The sequence below is a fragment of the Entelurus aequoreus genome, linkage group LG14 (assembly GCF_033978785.1).
Source record: "Entelurus aequoreus isolate RoL-2023_Sb linkage group LG14, RoL_Eaeq_v1.1, whole genome shotgun sequence".
Lineage (NCBI taxonomy): Eukaryota > Metazoa > Chordata > Actinopteri > Syngnathiformes > Syngnathidae > Entelurus > Entelurus aequoreus.
In genome coordinates this window covers 1,873,095-1,894,772 of record NC_084744.1, presented here as the reverse complement: position 1 = coordinate 1,894,772, position 21,678 = coordinate 1,873,095, and the positions used below count along the sequence as shown (strand labels likewise).

General features: G+C 34.9%; 2 protein-coding genes across 6 annotated transcripts in view; both read right to left on the bottom strand.

Annotated features, from left to right (window-relative positions):
- Window positions 1-8,294, bottom strand: part of LOC133664250 (glycosyltransferase-like domain-containing protein 1) — a 65,703-nt gene extending 57,409 nt beyond the window's left edge. For all 5 annotated transcript variants that reach the window (XR_009828560.1, XR_009828559.1, XM_062068749.1 and 2 more), the window contains exon 1: window positions 8,233-8,294. Coding sequence is in view for 3 of the 5 variants with exons in the window: in XM_062068749.1 (XP_061924733.1) it covers window positions 8,233-8,244 (12 nt within the window). In the remaining 2 variants the exon portion in view is untranslated. The remainder of the gene's footprint in view (window positions 1-8,232) is intronic.
- A 4,002-nt stretch (window positions 8,295-12,296) lies between these two features.
- Window positions 12,297-21,678, bottom strand: part of LOC133664245 (zinc finger E-box-binding homeobox 2-like) — a 39,025-nt gene continuing 29,643 nt past the window's right edge. The window contains exons 6-8 of the mRNA XM_062068744.1: window positions 19,619-21,318; window positions 16,614-16,755; window positions 12,297-13,306 (exon numbers count right to left, since the gene is read on the bottom strand). Coding sequence (XP_061924728.1) covers window positions 12,987-13,306; window positions 16,614-16,755; window positions 19,619-21,318 — 2,162 coding nt within the window. The 3' untranslated portion in view covers window positions 12,297-12,986. The remainder of the gene's footprint in view (window positions 13,307-16,613; window positions 16,756-19,618; window positions 21,319-21,678) is intronic.

The following is a 21,678-nucleotide window of genomic DNA, read 5'->3' as shown; positions in this document are numbered from 1 at the left end:
TTGTGGTTAGCTGCAAGTTTGTTTATTTGTTTGTTTGTTTAGTTGTTTGAGTGAAATGGGAAGAAATCAATAAGAATAATTACATGCAAAATGGAATAAAACTATAATGAATGAATAGATGAAATAAGTTTATTTTGGTATTATAATCAACCTTCAACCATTTTGTGTGAGCAGTTTAACCGTACAGATTAGACATATTAACAATCATACACATTTACACACAGAAAGAAAAGAAAATGAAAAGAATGACCGAAAAAGGAATAGGCGGAAGCCAAAGGTTATATTGGCCTATCCTATACATTCACTGAACATTAAATTACCTGGAACATCAACGTTAAAAGATGAAAGTATTTGTTACTATATTTCATAATGCTCAAAAAACCTTACTTTTCAAGGGTCTCTTAAACCATAACAAAAAACTACATGTGTTCAGCTCATCACTGAGGATGGTCCATCATTTACCTCCTAAAACTGAAATACATTTGTATTTGTATTTTTATTTTACTTGACCTATTTCAAAAATCAATATCCCCCGTAAATGATAGGTTTCTCCTCATAATGTAAATAAGCTAAGAATACAAACAGGAAGGATGTTGTTCTTTACTCGAAACATAATTGCCATTGTTTTAAAATTAAATTATCTGAACATTTAACACATTATAACTTATAAAAAATGGATTGGTATGATCATAGTAGCATGTTTTGTGTATTATTGAAATGAGTCTTTTAAGGTTAAGTATTGGGTCTATATTTTTTCTATAAACATTCCCCCAAACTTCAAAACAATGTTACATATGGAAAAAAATAAATAAATGACATAACATATGCAGACATTTCTTATTCAGCATGTGTTTTACTTTATACCGAATGGCAATGGATTTGGATATTTTTCTTCAATATGTTCAATATGCGGCTTCCAACATATTAATGATCAATTACTATTCTCAAGAATGTAGTTCATATACTCTGTCAATTTCCACTTGATTTAACTTTAATTTTTGTTTCACAATTTGACTTTGCACCCTGGACAGGTCGCCACCTCATCACAGGGCCAACACAGATAGATAGACAGACAACAGTCACACACTAGGGCAAATTTAGTCTTATTAATTTCCCCATATTGAGATCTATTACTCAAAACAACTACTTAACCACTATTGTGAAACACCTTTCTAATTTATGGGAGTATTGGGATAGGATTGAGGAAGATGTCTGCTGTGGTGGAGGTGAGTTTGGAAATTAATTTAATAAAAGTAAGTTTAAGTCGGGTAACTTTAAAGTGTAGTCTGACATTTTAATTTGGAGTAATTTATTTTTATTTAGACATTGCAGTACACCATACTTCTGGGTGTGAGCTAAAAGAAGATAATGGCATAACAGAATAAATGAAGGAGGCAAACCAAATCTCAACAGCTTTCAGTTAGCTATAGATTTTGAGAGTATAATGCGAATAACTATAACTTTACAACCGTTTGCTGTGAATAGTGTTGAATAATAATTACAAATAACAGCCTACATTAATAATTAGAATAAGAGCCGATATGTAAAGTGTTAAAAAGAGGAGAAGTGTGATTGGGCCTGTCACTTAGAGCATGGCCTTGTGTGTTTGTTGTGACTAGGTTGGATAACCAGACGGAGAAAGGCAAGGCAAGGCGGGGCAGCTTTGTTTGTGTGGCGTTTTTCATGCACAGGGCAGACTCAAAGTGCTTCACAGACAACAAAGTGGAATGAAAGAAAATAAAAGCAAAATTAAAATGCAGACAATAAAAATAAACACAGTGCGGACGTTAAAAGTTAAAAGATTAAAAGATTTAGCTGAAAGACAAGGAGAAACGTGAATAAAAACTTTTGTTTTGGAGAATATCACGCACAGCGGGAGGTCAGAGTGCAAGCATGACAGCTTGCTCGAACCTACTGATAGACAAATGATAGTTTAAATTAACTTATAATCTTTAAGTGAATTAAAAGGGTACTTAAATACACATGAAGTAGTACGTATAATCTTTGAATTAGGGTTATTGATTAACATTTAATGGGATAGTTAAGACCGTGATTTTAAAACGTGATATGCAAAATTGAACTAACCGAGAGGATATGAAAACGATGGGTGTGCATGTTTGGAGTTCCAAATTCTGGAGGGAAAAAACCTCAACAAAACGTAAAACCATACAGACGGACTTGGGTGGTAGTCGCGGTTGTGCTAGGTCAAGCTGGGGTGGAAACTGTTATGCAGCCGGGGGACTGAACAAGACAAGCTCCAAAGTTGTAGCCAGAACATGCTCACAGAAAATACAGGTGCCACAGCAGGACGAACAGCGGGATACAAACAGACCCCTGCTGGACATAAGTGTCAACGGACAATGTTCAACACAATCTTTGAAGCATTCCTTTGTGGTCAACCTGCACACAACTTGTAATGACCTGCTTACAAACTGTGCCCTGACAATTCAATACCGCACAGAAGGAACTTCCTGATGTTGCCTGACAGCACGACATCAGCTGACAACTACTGGGGACGCCTCCCAGGAACGAATGGAGGACGGGGACTGCTCCAACTGTCCTATGTGAAAGCACTGGCTGACTGAGGTGCGTCCGTGTGTCCTGCCACCCAAACCGCCAAAGTGTAGAAGCCTTTTGACTCTTATATATGGTGGGACTCAAGGTATGGCCGCTCATGTGAACTATCCTTACAACAATTAGCATGGTATAGGATGGACAATTGCTGTCCCACATTGTTCCCTTGTCCTCTGTCCTGCCTACGAAACCAAAGATTTAGGTCGAGTGATTAAAACAGGGCATAGCTGCCGCTGATTGGACCGGTACGCAAATACCACATTTTCAATTATTTCGGTTGTCTGTTAAAAACATAGCTATTGGCTACAATTTGGACACTCCTGCTGTAGGCTACAATGAGCTAGCAGCTACACAACAGCTGAGCTAAAATAACAAAATTAAGCATATCAAATATTTATAGTTGCTTATTACATACACAAAGTCGCAGACAGACAGAAGTCTGTAGAAAGTATTCAGTAACAAACGTGTCCGCACCATTAAACTTTCTACAACGAGAAACATACTGAACAAATACAGCAGTTACTGTCAGACTCTAATCTGGGTTGCCTTGTCTATCGGAAACATGGTTTAAACACACAACACCTTTTGTTCGAATTAATGTCCCGGGGTACACGATTACAGAAAAAACAGATTGAGTGACAAAGGGGGGGAGGAATTATGATTTATGAAAGGGAAAACATTAAAAGTAGATCAATTTGAGTATGTTAAAATTAAAATCACATTTTCCTCAGAAATGTATTTCAAGGTAATTGTAGTATACCGACCGACCACAGCAAAAGACATGTTTCTCGATTCATTTTCAGACATCCTCAAACAGCACAGTATGAAAGAAGTAACGTCATGGGGGACGTTAATCTGGACTGGTTAAATAAAACACGTAGAAAGAAACTTAAGGATATTATAAACGGCTTCTATATGATACAAAGGATAAGCAGCCCTACTAGAATTACATTTGGATGACAAAAATCAAAGAGATCATCTGTAAATACACAAATACAAAACCAGAAAGAAGAGTGCTACAATAAAAATACAATTGGATTAATAAAACAATTTGGATTCTAATAAGACATCGGGACTCAGCTCTCATAAGAGGAATTATAACAGGTCTAAATACAGATCGTATGATTTTAAAAGTTTTGAGGAACAAAGTTACAATGTTTATGCGGAAGTCTAAGGCTGACTTTCACTTAGAATTAATCAAAGCTGAAAAAGGGAACATTAGAACAGTTATGGAAAATCATGTACAAACTTACGGGAAGAGAGCAAACAAGAGACAACACTATAACATTAAATATCAATCAAATTTAATTGATATTAAATGGCGCTACTATCGCAGACAGTCTGGACATAAGTAATAATTTTAATGAACATTTCATCTAGTCTGTACAAACCCTGAATAAAAAGTCCCTCAAAATCAGTGCAAATAATTGTCATTTATTCAGGATGGACTAATTTTAGAATTAACAAATGAAACAAAGTTAAACAAAATCTTCGCTGCATTATCAGACTCACGATCTAGAGATATATATATACGGGTTGGACACTATCTTCCTCAAAACGTATAAGGATTGTATTATTGCTCGTATAACAACAATAGATAAATAAATCAATAACGGAAAACACTTTCCCTACCACGTGGAGAAACTGCTACTATAATTAAATCCATAAAGCAGGAAATAAACAAGACATCAATAAGTACAATTAGCCTTCTCCCCGTTATAACAAAAGTAATAGAAAATTTGAAATTAAAAAGTGGCTTTGGAGCAATCAAGGCTGCTCACACGGTCACTAAGAGGGGCATTATGTTGACACATCAACTTAATGTGTATTATATTTATCCATGAGAGCATTTTTTTGTTGTAAATTGTGAGGTATGGCTGTTAAAATCTTAGTTGTTTTTACGAATGATGACAGATGTGAACAAGAGCATGTATTATCTTTGTGTGATGATGTAAATAAGGTGTGGTTGTATTGTATATTAAGAATATGTCCATGAAGGGGCATTTTAGGACTTTTCTTAAAATTGATTACATGCTATAGTATGATTATTTGTTGATTATTAATTATTATGAATGTATATATATTATTAATTATGGTAAATTAGTGTCATAAATGTATTGCTTGATTTTTGGATCCCTTTAATTTAGGTAGCCAGGGACTGCAGATGGAAAGTAGCTATTTAGATATAATCTGGTACAGAACATATCTGTTTCTGAACTTAATGTTTCTGTTCATTGTCCCATCATAGATAGACTAAATTAAATACGACTATTTAGTGAATTATTGAGGCCACAATAATTCACTAGGTGTTGTAAAATATCAAAGTACTATTGCAAAAGCGAACAGTGACCTCCAACATGACCTGTCCTCCGCCTCTGTTCTTGCTGCACTTGACTATCAGCTGCCTTTTCTTTTTCTTGGATGTTTCTGAAACTACTACCACTACTACTACTACTACTACTATTACTACGACTAACACTGTCCCTGTTTCAGGGACAGAGGGGGGAGGTGAGTTTATGTAGGGTCAAGTTTGAGCGTGTTGAGGTTTTATTAAATCGATATGATCAATCTAATAAAGGTTTTCCCCGAAAAGATTAGGTCAAACAACGGCACCCATTTTAAGAAAACAGGTTATCATCTTCAGTCACAAGGTAAGGTTGAAAGGAGGAACCAGAAAATCAAAACAAATTGGCTAAAATCTGCGCACAGACCAAAATGAATTTGATTGACATGATTGCCATTAGCGTTAATGATCATTCGAATGTCCCTGAATAAAACTGTTTTTACGGCCTTTGAATTTTTCACTCAATGAACTGCATACAGATCAGCACTTCTCAGGACCAGCAGATTCCTAGGAAGGCGGAAAGACCATGAGACCTAAATGGTATGTTTGCAAAATGTAGAATCTGTGTGCCAGTTCCTCTGTGCAGATTTGAGGATGAAAGCAGCCACCCCAGATTCCCTTGCACTCGCTAAGAGGGGCACGGTCAAAGCCAATCCAGGACCAACACCCGATACCTGACTGGAAGGAACCGAGAGGAGAGACAACACCTTGCCAGCGATGACGAAAACGACTAAGGTTGCCAGCCAATGTGTCCGTCGGGACTCCAGCAGCTGTGGAAGGAGGTGTCGGGAGTGCCGAAGCAGCGAGGTGGCCTGGAAGCAAGCCGAGGGCCTGGACCAAAGCCCCACGCCCCATACTCTGCCCCAGCCTTCCCCAAAGCCCCCACAGCCCCAACTCTACCTCAATTTTCCCCAAAGCGGCCAGCGCGCACATGCCATTAAACAGTCAGCCCAATGGACTGAACCACACCCCAAGAAGAGACAGAGACAGACTGTTTGAGTGGATCTCTTTCTTCACCAAGGCAGCCAAAAGCCCAACGAGGTGTCGGCAGGCCACCAGCCTGAGGCACCACCGAGCATCTACACGAGCACTAATCGAACATGGACTCATACGAAATTCAGTTGTGTGTTCAAAATCAATTGGTAATTAACAATATTGGTAACTACATTCATTGCAAATGCCGGGAAAAATATTTTTGCAAATGTCTTACAGTCATAAGTCTATATACATTCATCTATTTATGTTCATGATCAAAGTATTTGTTATTCCTTTACTAAATCAAAGGGTAGGCCACTAATTGTGTTCTGTGAGATGGTTTTACTGCAGGCTGGTAACAGCGATCGCTCTGAAGGAGGGTCATAGACGGAATTTTTGCCTCGTATAAAAACATTGAGGTTTTTGCCTCTATCTGTGGTAGTGATTTAAGTTAGTGGTCTACGTCAGAAATTGGTATGGTCCAGGGTTTTAGAACCCTGGAAGGAGGGTATGTAGTAGAAATTCTGACCTTTGACCTATATTTTATGTCTGTCAAGAATGTATGCTCATTTGATTTCTCTTCTATTCTGTGTCCCCGGGTGTGGGACAAAAGTGAATATTAAAACGTGCCAACCTGTCTACAGAATGTTTTGGTTGTTTGGGTATGATTGGGGAGTCCAAGGATGTTTCAAAAACAATCATGACGCACGAGATAAAAACAGTGACGCACAAGAGACATATAAAAAATGGCAGAAGACCGGGACTCGAGAGAGATTTTGGCTTGTGTGTGTCTTGTGTGCTCTGGAGTACATTGTGTCAGCTTGCACGGACAACTCAATTCAACCTGCACTTCTGATAATGGGTAAATAAATTTGTTGTACTAAACTACTTTTGTTGCCTGCTTAAGCTTCGGACAATCCACCACACCAGTGAAACAGATTGGTGGTTTTAGCTGATATAAAGACTTTCAGGTGTTTATATATGTTTATGTTGAAGTATTTAAAGTTAAAGTACCAATGATTGTCACACACACACACTAGGTGTGGTGAAATTTGTCCTCTGCATTTGACCCATCCCCTTGGGGAGCAGTGGGCAGCAGTGGCGCCGCGCCCGGGAATCATTTTGGTGATTTAACCCCCAATTCCAACCCTTGATGCTGACTGCCAAGCAGGGAGGTAATGGGTCCCATTTTTATAGTCTTTGGTATGACTGGCAGACGCTTTTATCCAAAGCGAAATACATCAAAAATACATATAAAACAATCACTGTAAACATGATCATTCAAGGCAGGGATGTCCAAACTTTTTCCACTGAGGGCCGCACACGGAAAAATTAAAGCCTGCGGGGGCCATTTTGATAGTTTTCATTTACAAATCATAACAAAATATATGGATTTTGGGGTTTTTTCCCCTTTAGGGCTCCCGGGGACCATAAAGCAGTGGTCCCCAACCACCGGGCCGATTGGTACCGGGCCGCGGACCGATTGGTACCAGAAAAAAAAATAATTAAATAATAAATAATTAAATCAACATAGAAAAACACATTTTATACATTATATATCAATGTAGATCAATACAGTCTGCAGGGATACAGCCCGTAAGCACACATGATTGTATTTCTTTATGAAAAAAATAAATAAAAATTAATCGTTAAGCAAACTATGAATAATAAAACATGTGTCCTTTATCATAGCTACACGTATGACAAAAAGGTCGTGAAAATCAGTGGTATTCAGTGAGGTAAGATGAATTAAATGCGCTGACAGTTCATTGCTCCTGCCAAATGAATTGCACTGAGTGGAGCGGATCACCACTCCAAGATGGCGGCCCCGCGTCTCGTCAGCGCCAGTAGGCAGTAGCGCTCCATGCTGCGTACCCTTAGAACATGTCTATGGTACTGCTAGCAGCTAGCTCCTTCGGCGGCAGTATATTAGCGGTTAGCTAGCCACGTGCCGATGAGGCGGCCATCTTGGTCGGGGCCAAGTGCCTATCAAGCCAATGCGTGTTTACGAAAAGTAAATCAAAACATGCTCGTTTCTCGACTCATTTCCACGCGGCTCACTTTACCGCCAACGTCCAACCACGTTGCTATTTATCCACATCCTGTTCATTCATTCATCCCATCCGCCTAACTAATATATCTGTAGCTAGCCGCGTTAGCCTCTGTTTACCTTGTTAGCATTAGCGGTTAGCCACGTTAGCCATTAGCTGCGTGTAGCGCCAAGTCGCAGAGAGCACAGAACAACATTTCCTCCCCGGCGTGACGTCATCACTGCCAGCACACCTGCGGAGGTCTCACCTGCCCGCTCACCCCGCACACACACTCTTTCCAACACTCACCTGCTCTTCCATGTCGCCGGCGTCAGGTCGCGTCTCTCATGACGTCATCACGTCATGACGTAATACTACGCGCGCGACCACGAGGAAGATGCTGTCGCTACTGTATTGTTTGTTTTTGTACTTATTTGGAATATTATTGTTTATCAATTGTTTGTAAATGTTGCAGTTTATAAATAAAGGTTTATAAAATTTAAAATATATATATATATTGTGTTGTACTGTTTATGTACGTGTTTTATTTGCTCTTGTTCGTGTTTATTTCAAATGTTGAACTTTATAAATAAGGGTGTATATACAATGGTGTATATAATATATATTGCACTTTGTTATATATATTTATATATATATATATATATATATATATATATATATATATATATATATATATATATATATATATATATATATATATATATATATATATATATATATATATATATATATATATATATATATATATTGCATTCTATTTTAGTTACTTTAACTTTGTTGAGTCTACAACCCCCTGGCGCTGACTTGTAATGTTTGTGTACTTATTTTGATAATTATTTCTCAATTGTTATTAAATGTTGCAATTTATAAATAAAAGTTTATAAAATTAAATTGATTTTAAAAAAATGTATGAAAAAATATATATATAATATCATGTGAGCCTATGGCTTTGCACTTTTGTTTTATTTATATATATATATATATATATATATATATATATATATATATATATATATATATATATATATATATATATATATATATATATATATATATATATATATACATATATATATATATATATATATATTTGCATTCTATTTTAGTTACTTTTTAGTTACCTGGCGCTGATTTGTACTGTTTTTATACTGTTTGTGTACTTATTTTGATAATTATTTCTCAATTTTTTGTAAATGTTGCAATTTATAAATAAAGGTTTATAAAATTCAAAAAAATTGAATTAAATTTTAAAAAATTAATAAAAATAAAAGCCTATGGCTTTGCACTTTTGTTTTATATATATATATATATATATATATATATATATATATATATATATATATATATATATATATATATATATATATATATATATATATATATATATATATATATATATATATATATATATATATATATATATATATATATATATATATATATATATATATATATTTATATATATAATTTTTTTTATTTTTTTGCTTTCTATTTTAGTTACTTTATTGAGTCTACAACCCCCTGGCACGGATTTGTACTGTTTTTGTACTTATTTAGATCATTATTGCTCAATTGTTTGTAAATGTTGCAATTCATAAATAATGGTTTATAAAATTTTAAAAAATTAAATTACATTTTAAAAATTAAATAAAAATATATATATATAATATCATAATGTGAGCCTATGGCGTTGTACTTTTGTGTATATATATATATATATATATATATATATATATATATATATATATATATATATATATATATATATATATATATATATATATATATATATATATATATATATATATATATATATATATATAAGGTTTCTCATAGTCATTCACATTGACGTCCCACTGGGGTGAGTTTTCCTTGCCCGTATGTGGGCTCTGTACCGAGGATGTCGTTGTGGCTTGTACAGCCCTTTGAGACACTTGTGATTTAGGGCTATATAAATAAACATTGATTGATTGATTGATTGATTGATATGTATATATATATATATATATATATATATATATATATATATATATATATATATATATATATATATATATATATATATATATATATATATATATATATATATATATATATATATATATATATATATATATATATATATATTGCATTTTATTTTAGTTATTTTATTGAGTCTACAAAACCCTGGCGCTGTTTTGTACTGTTTTTGTACTTATTTTGATAATTATTTTTCGATTGTTTGTAAATGTTGCAGTTTATAAATAAAGGTTTATAAAATGAAATAAATAAATAAATAAATAAAAGATGCTGAAGCTACTGTATTGTGTTTGTTTTTGTACTTATTTTGAATATTATTATTTCTCGATTGTTTGTAAATGTTGCAGTTTGTAAATAAAGGTTCATAAAATAAAAAAGTATTGTGTTGTACTGTTTATGTACGTGTTTTAATTGCCCTTGTTGGTGTTTATTTCAAATGTTGAACTTTATCAATAAGGGTGTATATAAAAAAAAAGATGAAGCTAAACGTTTCATATTTGCACTTGTTGACTTCTTCTGTTCTGACGTGTTTGATCACGTGTGTTGTGCTACGTCGCTCTCGTAAAATATGTTTTTTTAATATATATATATATATATATATATTGCATTCTATTTTAGTTACTTTGAATTTACAACTCCCTGGCGCTGTTTTGTACTGTTTTTGTACTTATTTTGATTATTATTTCTCAACTGTTTGGAAATGCTGCAATTTATAAATAAAGGTTTATACAATACAAAAAAATAAATACATTTTATGTCAATGACTTTTGAACGTGCCGAAATAAAAGTTTACTCTTCAAAAGCGACGATTAGCATCAGTTCAAAAAGTTGATACATCAATTTTATTTTCGTAAGTATTTTATTTTGAAAGTATGCTGAAAGTAGAGAAAAGGAGTTAAAGGCCTACTGAAATGTTTTTTTTTATTTAAACGGGGATAGCAGATCCATTCTATGTGTCATACTTGATCATTTCGCGATATTGCCATATTTTTGCTGAAAGGATTTAGTAGAGAAAATCGACGATAAAGTTCGCAACTTTTGCTCGCTGATAAAAAAAAGCCTTGCCTGTACCGGAAGTAGCGTGACGTCACAGGAGCTAGTATTCCTCACAATTCCCCGTTGTTTACAATGGAGCGAGAGATATTAGGAGCGAGAAAGTGATGATTACCCCATTAATTTGAGCCAGGATGAAAGATTTGTGGATGAGGAACGTAACAGTGAAGGACTAGAGAGGCAGTGATGGACGTATCTTTTTTTTCGCTCTGACCGTAACTTAGGTACAAGCTGGCTCATTGGATTCCACACTCTCTCCTTTTTCTATTGTGGATCACGGATTTGTATTTGAAACCACCTGGGATACTATATCCTCTTCAAAATGAGAGTCCACAACGCCAAATGGACATTCAGTGACTTTTATCTCCACGACAATACATCGGCGAAATGCTTTAGCTACGAGCTAACGTGTTAGCATCGTGCTTTAACTGCATATAGAAACAAAAGAAATAAAGCCCTGACTGGAAGGATAGATAGAAAATCAACAATACTATTAAACCGTGGACATGTAAATACACGGTTAATGCTTTCCAGGCTGGCGAAGATTAACAATGCTGTGCTAACGACGCCATTGAAGCTAACTTAGCAACCGGACTGCACAGAGCTATGCTAAAAACATTAGCTCTCCACCTACGCCAGCCAGCCCTCATTTGCTCATCAACACCCGTGCTCACCTGCGTTCCAGCGATCGGCAGAAGGACGAAGGACTTCACCCGATGCGTTTGGCGGCCCGGAGACGTAGGAAGTCAAGGTGAAGTCGGCGGCTAGCGCGGCTAGCGCTCCAACGAAGTCCTCCTGGTTGTGTTGCTGTAGTCCGCTGCTAATACACTGATCCCACCTACAACTGTCTTCTTTGCAGCCTTCATTGTTCATTAAACAAATTGCAAAAGATGTCCAGAATACTGTGGAATTATGAAATGAAAACAGAGCTTTTTGTATAGGATTCTACGGGGTACCATAACTTCCGTTACTCTGACTTCGTCACGCGCATACGTCATCATACCGCGACGTTTCAGCCGGATATTTCCCGGGAAGTTTTAAAATGTCACTTTATAAATTAACCCGGCCGTATTGGCATGTGTTGCAATGTTAAGATTTCATCATTGATATATAAACTATCAGACTGCGTGGTCGCTAGTAGTGGCTTTCAGTAGGCCTTTAAGGGAGTGTTGCTATTTTGTTTGTGAATTTAAATAAAGAAAATAAGTCACTGGGAAGATTTTGTTGAAATAAACAACACATCTTTATTAGGATTTTGTAAAAAAAAAAAAATGGTAGCACTGATTTTCGTCTTTGTGCCTTTTAGCGATTAAAAAAAATATTTTCTTCTCTCATATTCAATGTTTCGGGGTTTTTTTTATTTATTTTTTTTATCAATGGTGTTCCCCGGCAGTCAAAGTGAGGCTGAAAACTTGAGGGGAGGCCAATCAGCTCCATAAAAATAAAGAAAAGCTGAGTTGTGTTTGAAAGGCAAAAAGTCTTGTTTTGGTGGCTGCGGCGAGAGAAGCGGGACTTCCAAAGTGCAATAAATATGAGGAGGAAACTAGCCACACATTTGACACACTAAAACAACAAAGGAGATCATTTCACGTGATTTCACATACTTTTTTTTTGTTTGTTTTTTTATCCAACCAGTCATTTTTATTTGTCTTGGTTTGTGTGGTCGCTGGCAGGAATCAAACCGTCGACAAAGTGTGCAAAAACAGAAAGGAGCACTTTGAGGTCCAAAAAAAGCTTTCATTCTGCACATTTGAGCCAATCAGAAGCCTGGAAAAGCATCAGCTGACTTGAGCTAAGAGAGAAATAATATCCTCGCACATGAAAACATGGACAACATCGAGCGGGACGTGCTCGTGTTTTTGCCTCATTCCTGTGAGAATCCTGCGTGCGTTACCTGCGAGCAGATAATACCGTATCATCTCTTCCTCTCCCGGACTTATCCGGTCTTGCTTTAAGTGAGGGATGAACGTTTAGACTTTGTCCTCATCGCCGTCCCCCGTGGAATCCAGCCGGACCTGGTCCTCCTTGGGAGCTTCCTGGTTCCCATCAGGCCCCGCCCTCGGCTCCTGCGGCTCGGCCCGGGAGCCCGCCTGGCGCTCCTCCGCCTCCCTCTTGCAGTAGGAGTAGCGATGGTTCATGTGCTGCGAGTACGAGCCCGAGTGGGAGAAGCGCTTGCCGCACTTGTCACACTGGTAGGGTTTCTCCCCCGAGTGCAGGCGGGAGTGTTCGATCAGGTGGTGCTTGTGTTTGAAGGCCTTGCTGCAGATGTGACACTGGTGAGGACGCTTGCCTGCGCACACACACACACACACACACACACACACACACACACACACACACACACACACACACACACACACACACACACACACACACACACAACATGCTGAGATCCTTCTTCTGTCACTCCTTCAACGTCACACATGACCCAAAGCAAATACCACATATGAATGACACACACATGATGTGTTGATGACTGAAATATCACATAAATATGACATATAAATGACATAAATATGACATATAAATGACATAAATATGACATATAAATGACATAAATATGACAACTAAATGACATAAATATGACATATAAATGACATAAATACGACATATAAATGACATAAATATGACATATAAATGACATAAATATGACAAATAAACAACTAAATAACATAATTATGAAATATATAAACAACTAAATGACATAAATATGACATATAAACAACTAAATGACATAAATATGACATATAAAATACTAAATGACATAAATATGACATATAAATGACATAAATATGACATATAAATAACATAAATACGACATATAAATGACATAAATATGAAATATAAACAACCAAATGACATAAATATGACATATAAACAACTAAATGACATTAATATGACATATACATTAAATACATTTGACATATAAATGACATAAATATGACATATAAACAACTAAATGACATAAATATGACATATACATGACATAAATATGACTTATAAATGACATAAATATGAAATATAAACAACTAAATGACATAAATATGACATATAAAATACTAAATGACATAAATATGACATATAAATGACATAAATATGACATATAAATAACATAAATACGACATATAAATGACATAAATATGATATATAAATAACATAAATACGACATATAAATGACATAAATATGATATATAAACAACTAAATGACATAAATATGACATAAAAATACTAAATGACATAAATATGACATATAAATGACATAAATATGACATATAAATGACATAAATATGACATATAAACAACTAAATGACATTAATATGACATATAAATTAAATAAATTTGACATATAAATGACAAATATGACATATAAACAACTAAATGACATTAATATAACATAAATATGACATATAAACAACTAAATGACATTAATATAACATAAATATGACATATAAACAACTAAATTACATAAATATGACATATAAATAACATAAATACGACATATAAATGACATAAATATGACATATAAACAACTACATAACATAATTATGAAATATATAAACAACTAAATGACATAAATATGACATATAAACAACTAAATGACATAAATATGACATATAAAATACTAAATGACATAAATATGACTTATAAATGACATAAATATGACATATAAATGACATAAATATGAAATATAAACAACTAAATGACATAAATATGACATATAAAATACTAAATGACATAAATATGACTTATAAATGACATAAATATGAAATATAAACAACTAAATGACATATAAACAACTAAATAACATAAATATGACATAAACAACTAAATGACATAAATATGACATATAAAATGCTAAATGACATAAATATGACATATAAATAACATAAATACGACATATAAATGACATAAATATGATATATAAACAACTAAATGACATAAATATGACATAAAAATACTAAATGACATAAATATGACATATCAATAACATAAATATGACTTATAAACGACATAAATATGACATATAAATGACATAAATATGAAATATAAACAACTAAATGACATAAATATGACATATAAACAACTAAATGACATAAATATGACATATAAACAACTAAATGACATTAATATGACATATAAATTAAATAAATTTGACATATAAATGACATAAATATGACATATAAACAACTAAATGACATTAATATGACATATAAATTAAATAAATTTGACATATAAATGACATAAATATGACATATAAACAACTAAATGACATTATAAAACATAAATATGACATATAAACAACTAAATGACATAAATATGACGTATAAATTAAATAAATATGACATATAAATAACATAAATACGACATATAAATGACATAAATATGACATATAAACAACTAAATGACATTAATATGACATATAAATTAGATAAATTTGACATATAAATGACATAAATATGACATATAAACAACTAAATGACATTATAAAACATAAATATGACATATAAACAACTAAATGACATAAATATGACGTATAAATTAAATAAATATGACATATAAATAACATAAATATGACATATAAATGACATAAATATGACATATAAATGACATAAATATGAAATATAAACAACTAAATGACATAAATATGACATATAAACAACTAAATAACATAAATATGACATATAAACAACTAAATGACATTAATATGACATATAAATTAAATAAATTTGACATATAAATGACATAAATATGACATATAAACAACTAAATGACATAAATATGACATATAAATGACATAAATATGACATATAAACAACTAAATGACATTATAAAACATAAATATGACATATAAACAACTAAATGACATAAATATGACGTATAAATTAAATAAATATGACATATAAATGACATAAATATGACATATAAACAACTAAATGACATTAATATGACATATAAATTAAATAAATTTGACATATAAATGACATAAATATGACATATAAACAACTAAATGACATTAATATGACATATAAATTAAATAAATTTGACATATAAATGACATAAATATGACATATAAACAACTAAATGACATAAATATGACATATAAATGACATAAATATGACATATAAACAACTAAATGACATTATAAAACATAAATATGACATATAAACAACTAAATGACATAAATATGACGTATAAATTAAATAAATATGACATATAAATGACATAAATATGACATATAAACAACTAAATGACATGAATATGACATATAAACAACTAAATGACATGAATATGACATAACTATGACATATAAACAACTAAATACTAGTTCTAGGACACCATGAATGTACAATACTAGTTCTAGGACACCATGAATGTACAATACTAGTTCTAGGACACCATGAATGTACAATACTAGTTCTAGGACACCATGAATGTAGAACACTAGTTCTAGGACACCATGAAGACTTGGACTTCCTTCTGACGGGTTAACGTGCGATGACTTTCCCAGCCTGGTGCAGACATAGTCCGAGGCGCATTTTTGTATCCACTGTGTGTGTGCACAGCAAGTGGGAGGGGCTTGATCAGGTGAACTGTACCTGTGTGCTCATATTTGTGTCTGAGGAGGGAGCTGGTCTTCTGGAAGGTTTTGTCACACAGGTCACACGTGTACATGCCACCCTCCGTCTTCTTCATCTGCACCTCGCTATCTGTCACATGCTGCAGGTAGTCCACCGCCCCCTGACACACACACACACACACACACACACACACACACACACACACACACACACACACACACACACACACACACACACACACACACACACACACACACACACACACACACACACACACACGCACACACACACACACACACACACACACACACATTCTTGTGTTTATTACCTTCTTGAGAGCTGAGAAAAAAGCCTCCCTCTTTAGGACCAGCCTTTCTAGCTATATAAAGAAGTGTATTTACAACATTAATAATATATACATACTATGCACATATAAAAAAAGCTTCTTGTGAAAAATGAGTTGGAATTTCACAAGAAAAAGGTCACAATTTCACAAGAAAAACGTATAATTTTGGCAGTATTATAATAAAAGTCCTTATTTTACTCAACGCAAGTCAAAATTTTACAAGAAAAACAGAACATTTGTGCGATATTACGATAAAAGTTGGAATTTTACTCAATAACAGTCGTAACTTTACAAGAAAAGCTTAAAATGCAACAATTTTATGAAAAGAGTCGTCATTTTACTCGACAAAAGTCACAATTTTATAAGAAAACTTTACAATTTTGGCAATATTGTAATAATAATCAGAATTTTACTTGGCAAAATGACGACAAAAGTCATCCTTTTACTCAAAAAATGTCACCATTTTACAAGAACAACAGAAAAATTGGCAATATTGTGATAAAAATCTGAATTTTACATGACAAATGTCACCATTTTGTATTAAAAAGTAATAATTTTTCAGAGAAAATATATCAACATTACAGAAACAGAAAGAATATGAGAAATTGTTCCCAATTTTATAAGAAAAAAGTCCACACATTGTGAGAAAAAGTCTGCTTTTAGTATGTATTTATTTTTATTTGTTTTTGTTTGTAATTGGTTTTTAATCTTCATTATTTACTTCAAGTTATTACAGTATGTCTCTTTATACATATTTATTTATTTTTTATAAATTAATTTTGGCCAAAGGGGGCGTATTTCAACTTCTTACACACACTTGTTATTTCATATGTTGACCAGAGGGGGAGCACTTTACAAGAAAACTTTACAATTTTGGCAATATTGTAATAATAATCAGAATTTTACTTGGCAAAATGACGACAAAAGTCATCATTTTACTCAAAAAATGTCACTATTTTACAAGAACAACACAAAAATTGGCAATATTGTGATAAAAATCTGAATTTTACATGAGAAATGTCACCATTTTGTATTAAAAAGTAATAATTTTTCAGTAAAAATATATAAATATTACAGAAACAGAAAGAATATGAGAAATTGTTCCCAATTTTATAAGAAAAAAGTCCACACATTGTGAGAAAAAGACTGCTTTTAGTAAAAAAAAAAATATTTTATTTTATTTTTTTTGTAATTGGTTTTTAATCTTCATTATTTACTTCAAGTTATTACATTATGTATCTATATACATTTTTTTTCTTTTTTTTTAATTAATTTGGGCCAAGGGGGGCGCATTTCAATTTCTTACACACACTTGTTATTTCATATGTTGACTAGAGGGGGAGCATTTTACAAGAAAACTTTACAATTTTGGCAATATTGTAATAATAATCAGAATTTTACTTGGCAAAATGATGACAAAAGTCATAATTTTACTCGAAAAATGTCACTATTTTACAAGAACAACAGAAAAATTGGCAATATTGTGATACAAATCTGAATTTTACATGACAAATGTCACCATTTTGTATTAAAAAGTAATAATTTTTCAGAGAAAATATATAAATATTACAGAAACAGAAAGAATATGAGAAATTGTTCCCAATTTTATGAGAAATAATTTCCCACATTGTGAGAAAAAGACTGCTTTTAGTATTTATTTATTTGTATTTGTTTTTGTTTGTAATTGGTTTTTAATCTTCATTATTTTCTTCAAGTTATTACAGTATGTCTCTTTATACATATTTATTTATTTTTTATAAATTAATTTTGGCCAAAGGGGCGTATTTAAATTTCTTACACACACTTGTTATTTCATATGTTGACCAGAGGGGGAGCACTTTACAAGAAAACTTTACAATTTTGGCAATATTGTAATAATAATCAGAATTTTACTCAAAAAAGTTCACTATTTTACAAGAACAACTAAAAAATTGGCAATATTGTGATAAAAATCTGAATTTTACATGACAAATGTCACCATTTTGCATTAAAAAGTAATATTTTTTCAGAGAAAATATAGAAATATTACAGAAACAGAAAGAATATGAGAAATTGTTCCCAATTATATAAGAAAAAAGTCCAAACATTGTGAGAAAAAGACTGCTTTTAGTTATTTTGTATTGTTTTTTAATCTTCATTATTTACTTCAAGTCATTACAGTATGTCTTGATATACATTTTTATTTGTTTTTTTTTAATTAATTTTGGCCAAAGGGGGCGCATTTCAATTTCTTACACACACTTGTTATTTCATATGTTGACCAGAGGGGGAGCATTTTTAAAACCGATTTGAACAATCCCTCCTTTTTGGGAGCACCCTCATGTTGATAGACGTCACCACAAATGAGACATTCAATATTAGATGCAATGTTATTGATTTATGTCATCACTTGTTCACACACACACACACACACACACACACACACACACACACACACACACACACACACACACACACACACACACACACACACACACACACACACACACCATTGTCTCACTACAGCCGGATAATCCCACACCTGTTGACCCAGAGACACCTTCTGGTACGCCTCCCGAGGCCCCCCGCCATGATCCCAAGTCTGGACAGAGCTTAGATGAGACCTGGTAAAACCCGCTCTCATCTCCCTTCTTATGGCACAAGTCATAAAATCCAAAAACAAAGTCGAAATTCTTACCTGTAAACTCGCTCTCCGCAGTTTTTTCCTCGTCTGCTGCGAGTCAGGGAAGGTCGCCGCTCTGCTGGCGTAGGCAAAGGTCATTTGGGGCAGGAAGTTGATGGAGTCCAGGGCCGGGTAGGTGGCCTGGGTGGGAGACATGAACGTGGGGGGTGGGAAGGCGCCGTGCGGAGGCAGGGGGGAGTAGACCGGACCTGCGCTGAAGGGATTGACCCCAAAGATCGGACTTTTTTTCCCAATATGCCGCAGATCAGAGCCCAGGACCTCGTTCTTGATGTCCGCCAGGCCTGAGGGTCTCAAAGTCTTGCCTGAGACACGTGGCTCGCTTTCAGCTTCGGTTTTGAACTTGTCTGGTCTGCTTTGCTCGAGGAAGGCATGTGCCAGCTGTTTTGGCACGGAAAGATCCAGTGGTGTATCGCCATGAAATTCCTCCGGCACCACGAGGCCGTTCGGTGTGTCGGAGTTACTCTGGGAATGTTTGGAGGAAGTACAGGACAGGTTGAGGGGGGATGGACTGCTGTGGTCCAGATGGTCCGGTGTCCTATTACCTGGTCTACTGGCTGAGAACTGTGCGGGGAAGGCTTTGCTATTTGTGACCTCAAGAAGTGACATCGGTGAAGGTCTCAAACTTTGGTGTTGGTCTGACCAATTGTCCTCAATTGGCTTCTTCCACTGATTGAACCAGTCCCGGACCAACTCTTGCGGAAGGCCCACAGCAAGTGAAATCTTGAGAAGTTCGTCTGAGTCAGGCTCAGTGTTCTCAGCGGAGTACGCCTTCAGAACCGACATGTGATCCTGGAAAGGGTGGATGTGGCTGGTGCCCGACTCCTTCTTGGACAGAAGCCATTCTGATGCCTCCGGCCCATGGAAGATGCTCAGACCGAGCTGGGCCGGCTGCAGTACCGCTTGGATCTCTTTGTTCATCTTGCAGAGGTAACGCTCGTGTTGGTGAAGTGGAATGGGTCCTGTGAATGTCTCCTTGCAGAACTGGCAGGAGTGTGGAGCCAGACTTCCCGGGCTGTCGGAGGATCTCTCTTTGCTGCCTGGATCCATCGTCTGTTGAACCCTGGAGTCCTCCATCACACCCTCTACCTCCTTGACCATGTCTACAGTGGAGTCAATAAAGCTTTCAACGGGGCTGCTTTGGCCAATGATCTGCTCTTCCATATGGACTCCAAGCTCCTTCATGTAGGCTCTAAGTTTGGAGACCTCCTCTGGGTTCTTGTTCATCTTTTGCCTGGACACAGTGCTGTCCACAATCTGAAGGACCTTCTGCACATCATTCAGACTCCCGAGGGTTCCCGGTAGAAGAAAGTCTATACCCAACCCTGGCAGAGGTCGAAGGGGGCTATGTGAGGAGCCAAGAATGCCCGTGAAGGTGCTGTCATAGACCTCGGGTCCTCCAAACCTCTGCTGAGGAGCCGTCCGCAGCCTGTACTCACAGATGTCCATTGACTCGGACTTGACATTGAGACAATTCTGTTGGTGATGTTGGCCATTTTCTATCTTTTGGTGGAGATGGGCGAGGCCGGGGCTGCTGGGGGATGAGGCTGAGCACTTTGTAGAGGAGCCGGTCTTGTTTTGTGCCTGTCCGTTGAGAACGATCAGTCCGACGCACTTCCTGCTGCTGATGTGGGAACTGTAAGAGCCTGAGTGGGAGAAGCGCTTCTTGCAGTTGGAGCACTCGTACGGTTTTTCACCTGAAAGCCAGCAATGAAACTTTCTGTTAGAGCCGAAAAAACATCTGCACAACTTACGGTAAAATACCGGCAGCTCTGGTTGCCAGGAATTCAACGTAAAAAATACAGTCACGATGTTGAATGTGTACATTTTACAGTTGATAACGGTTTTTGCTTACGGTAAATGACTGTGAAAATTTTTTTAACTTGTTAACTAAAAAACAACAACTATAGAATTAACAGTAAAATGCTGGCCGCTGAAGATGCTCGCAATTAATTGTAAAACCAATTAGGGCCAATTTAAGTGTTGCCAATCAGCCTATCCCCAGGTGCATGTATTTGGAGGTGGGAGGAGCCTATCCCCAGGTGCATGTCTTTGGA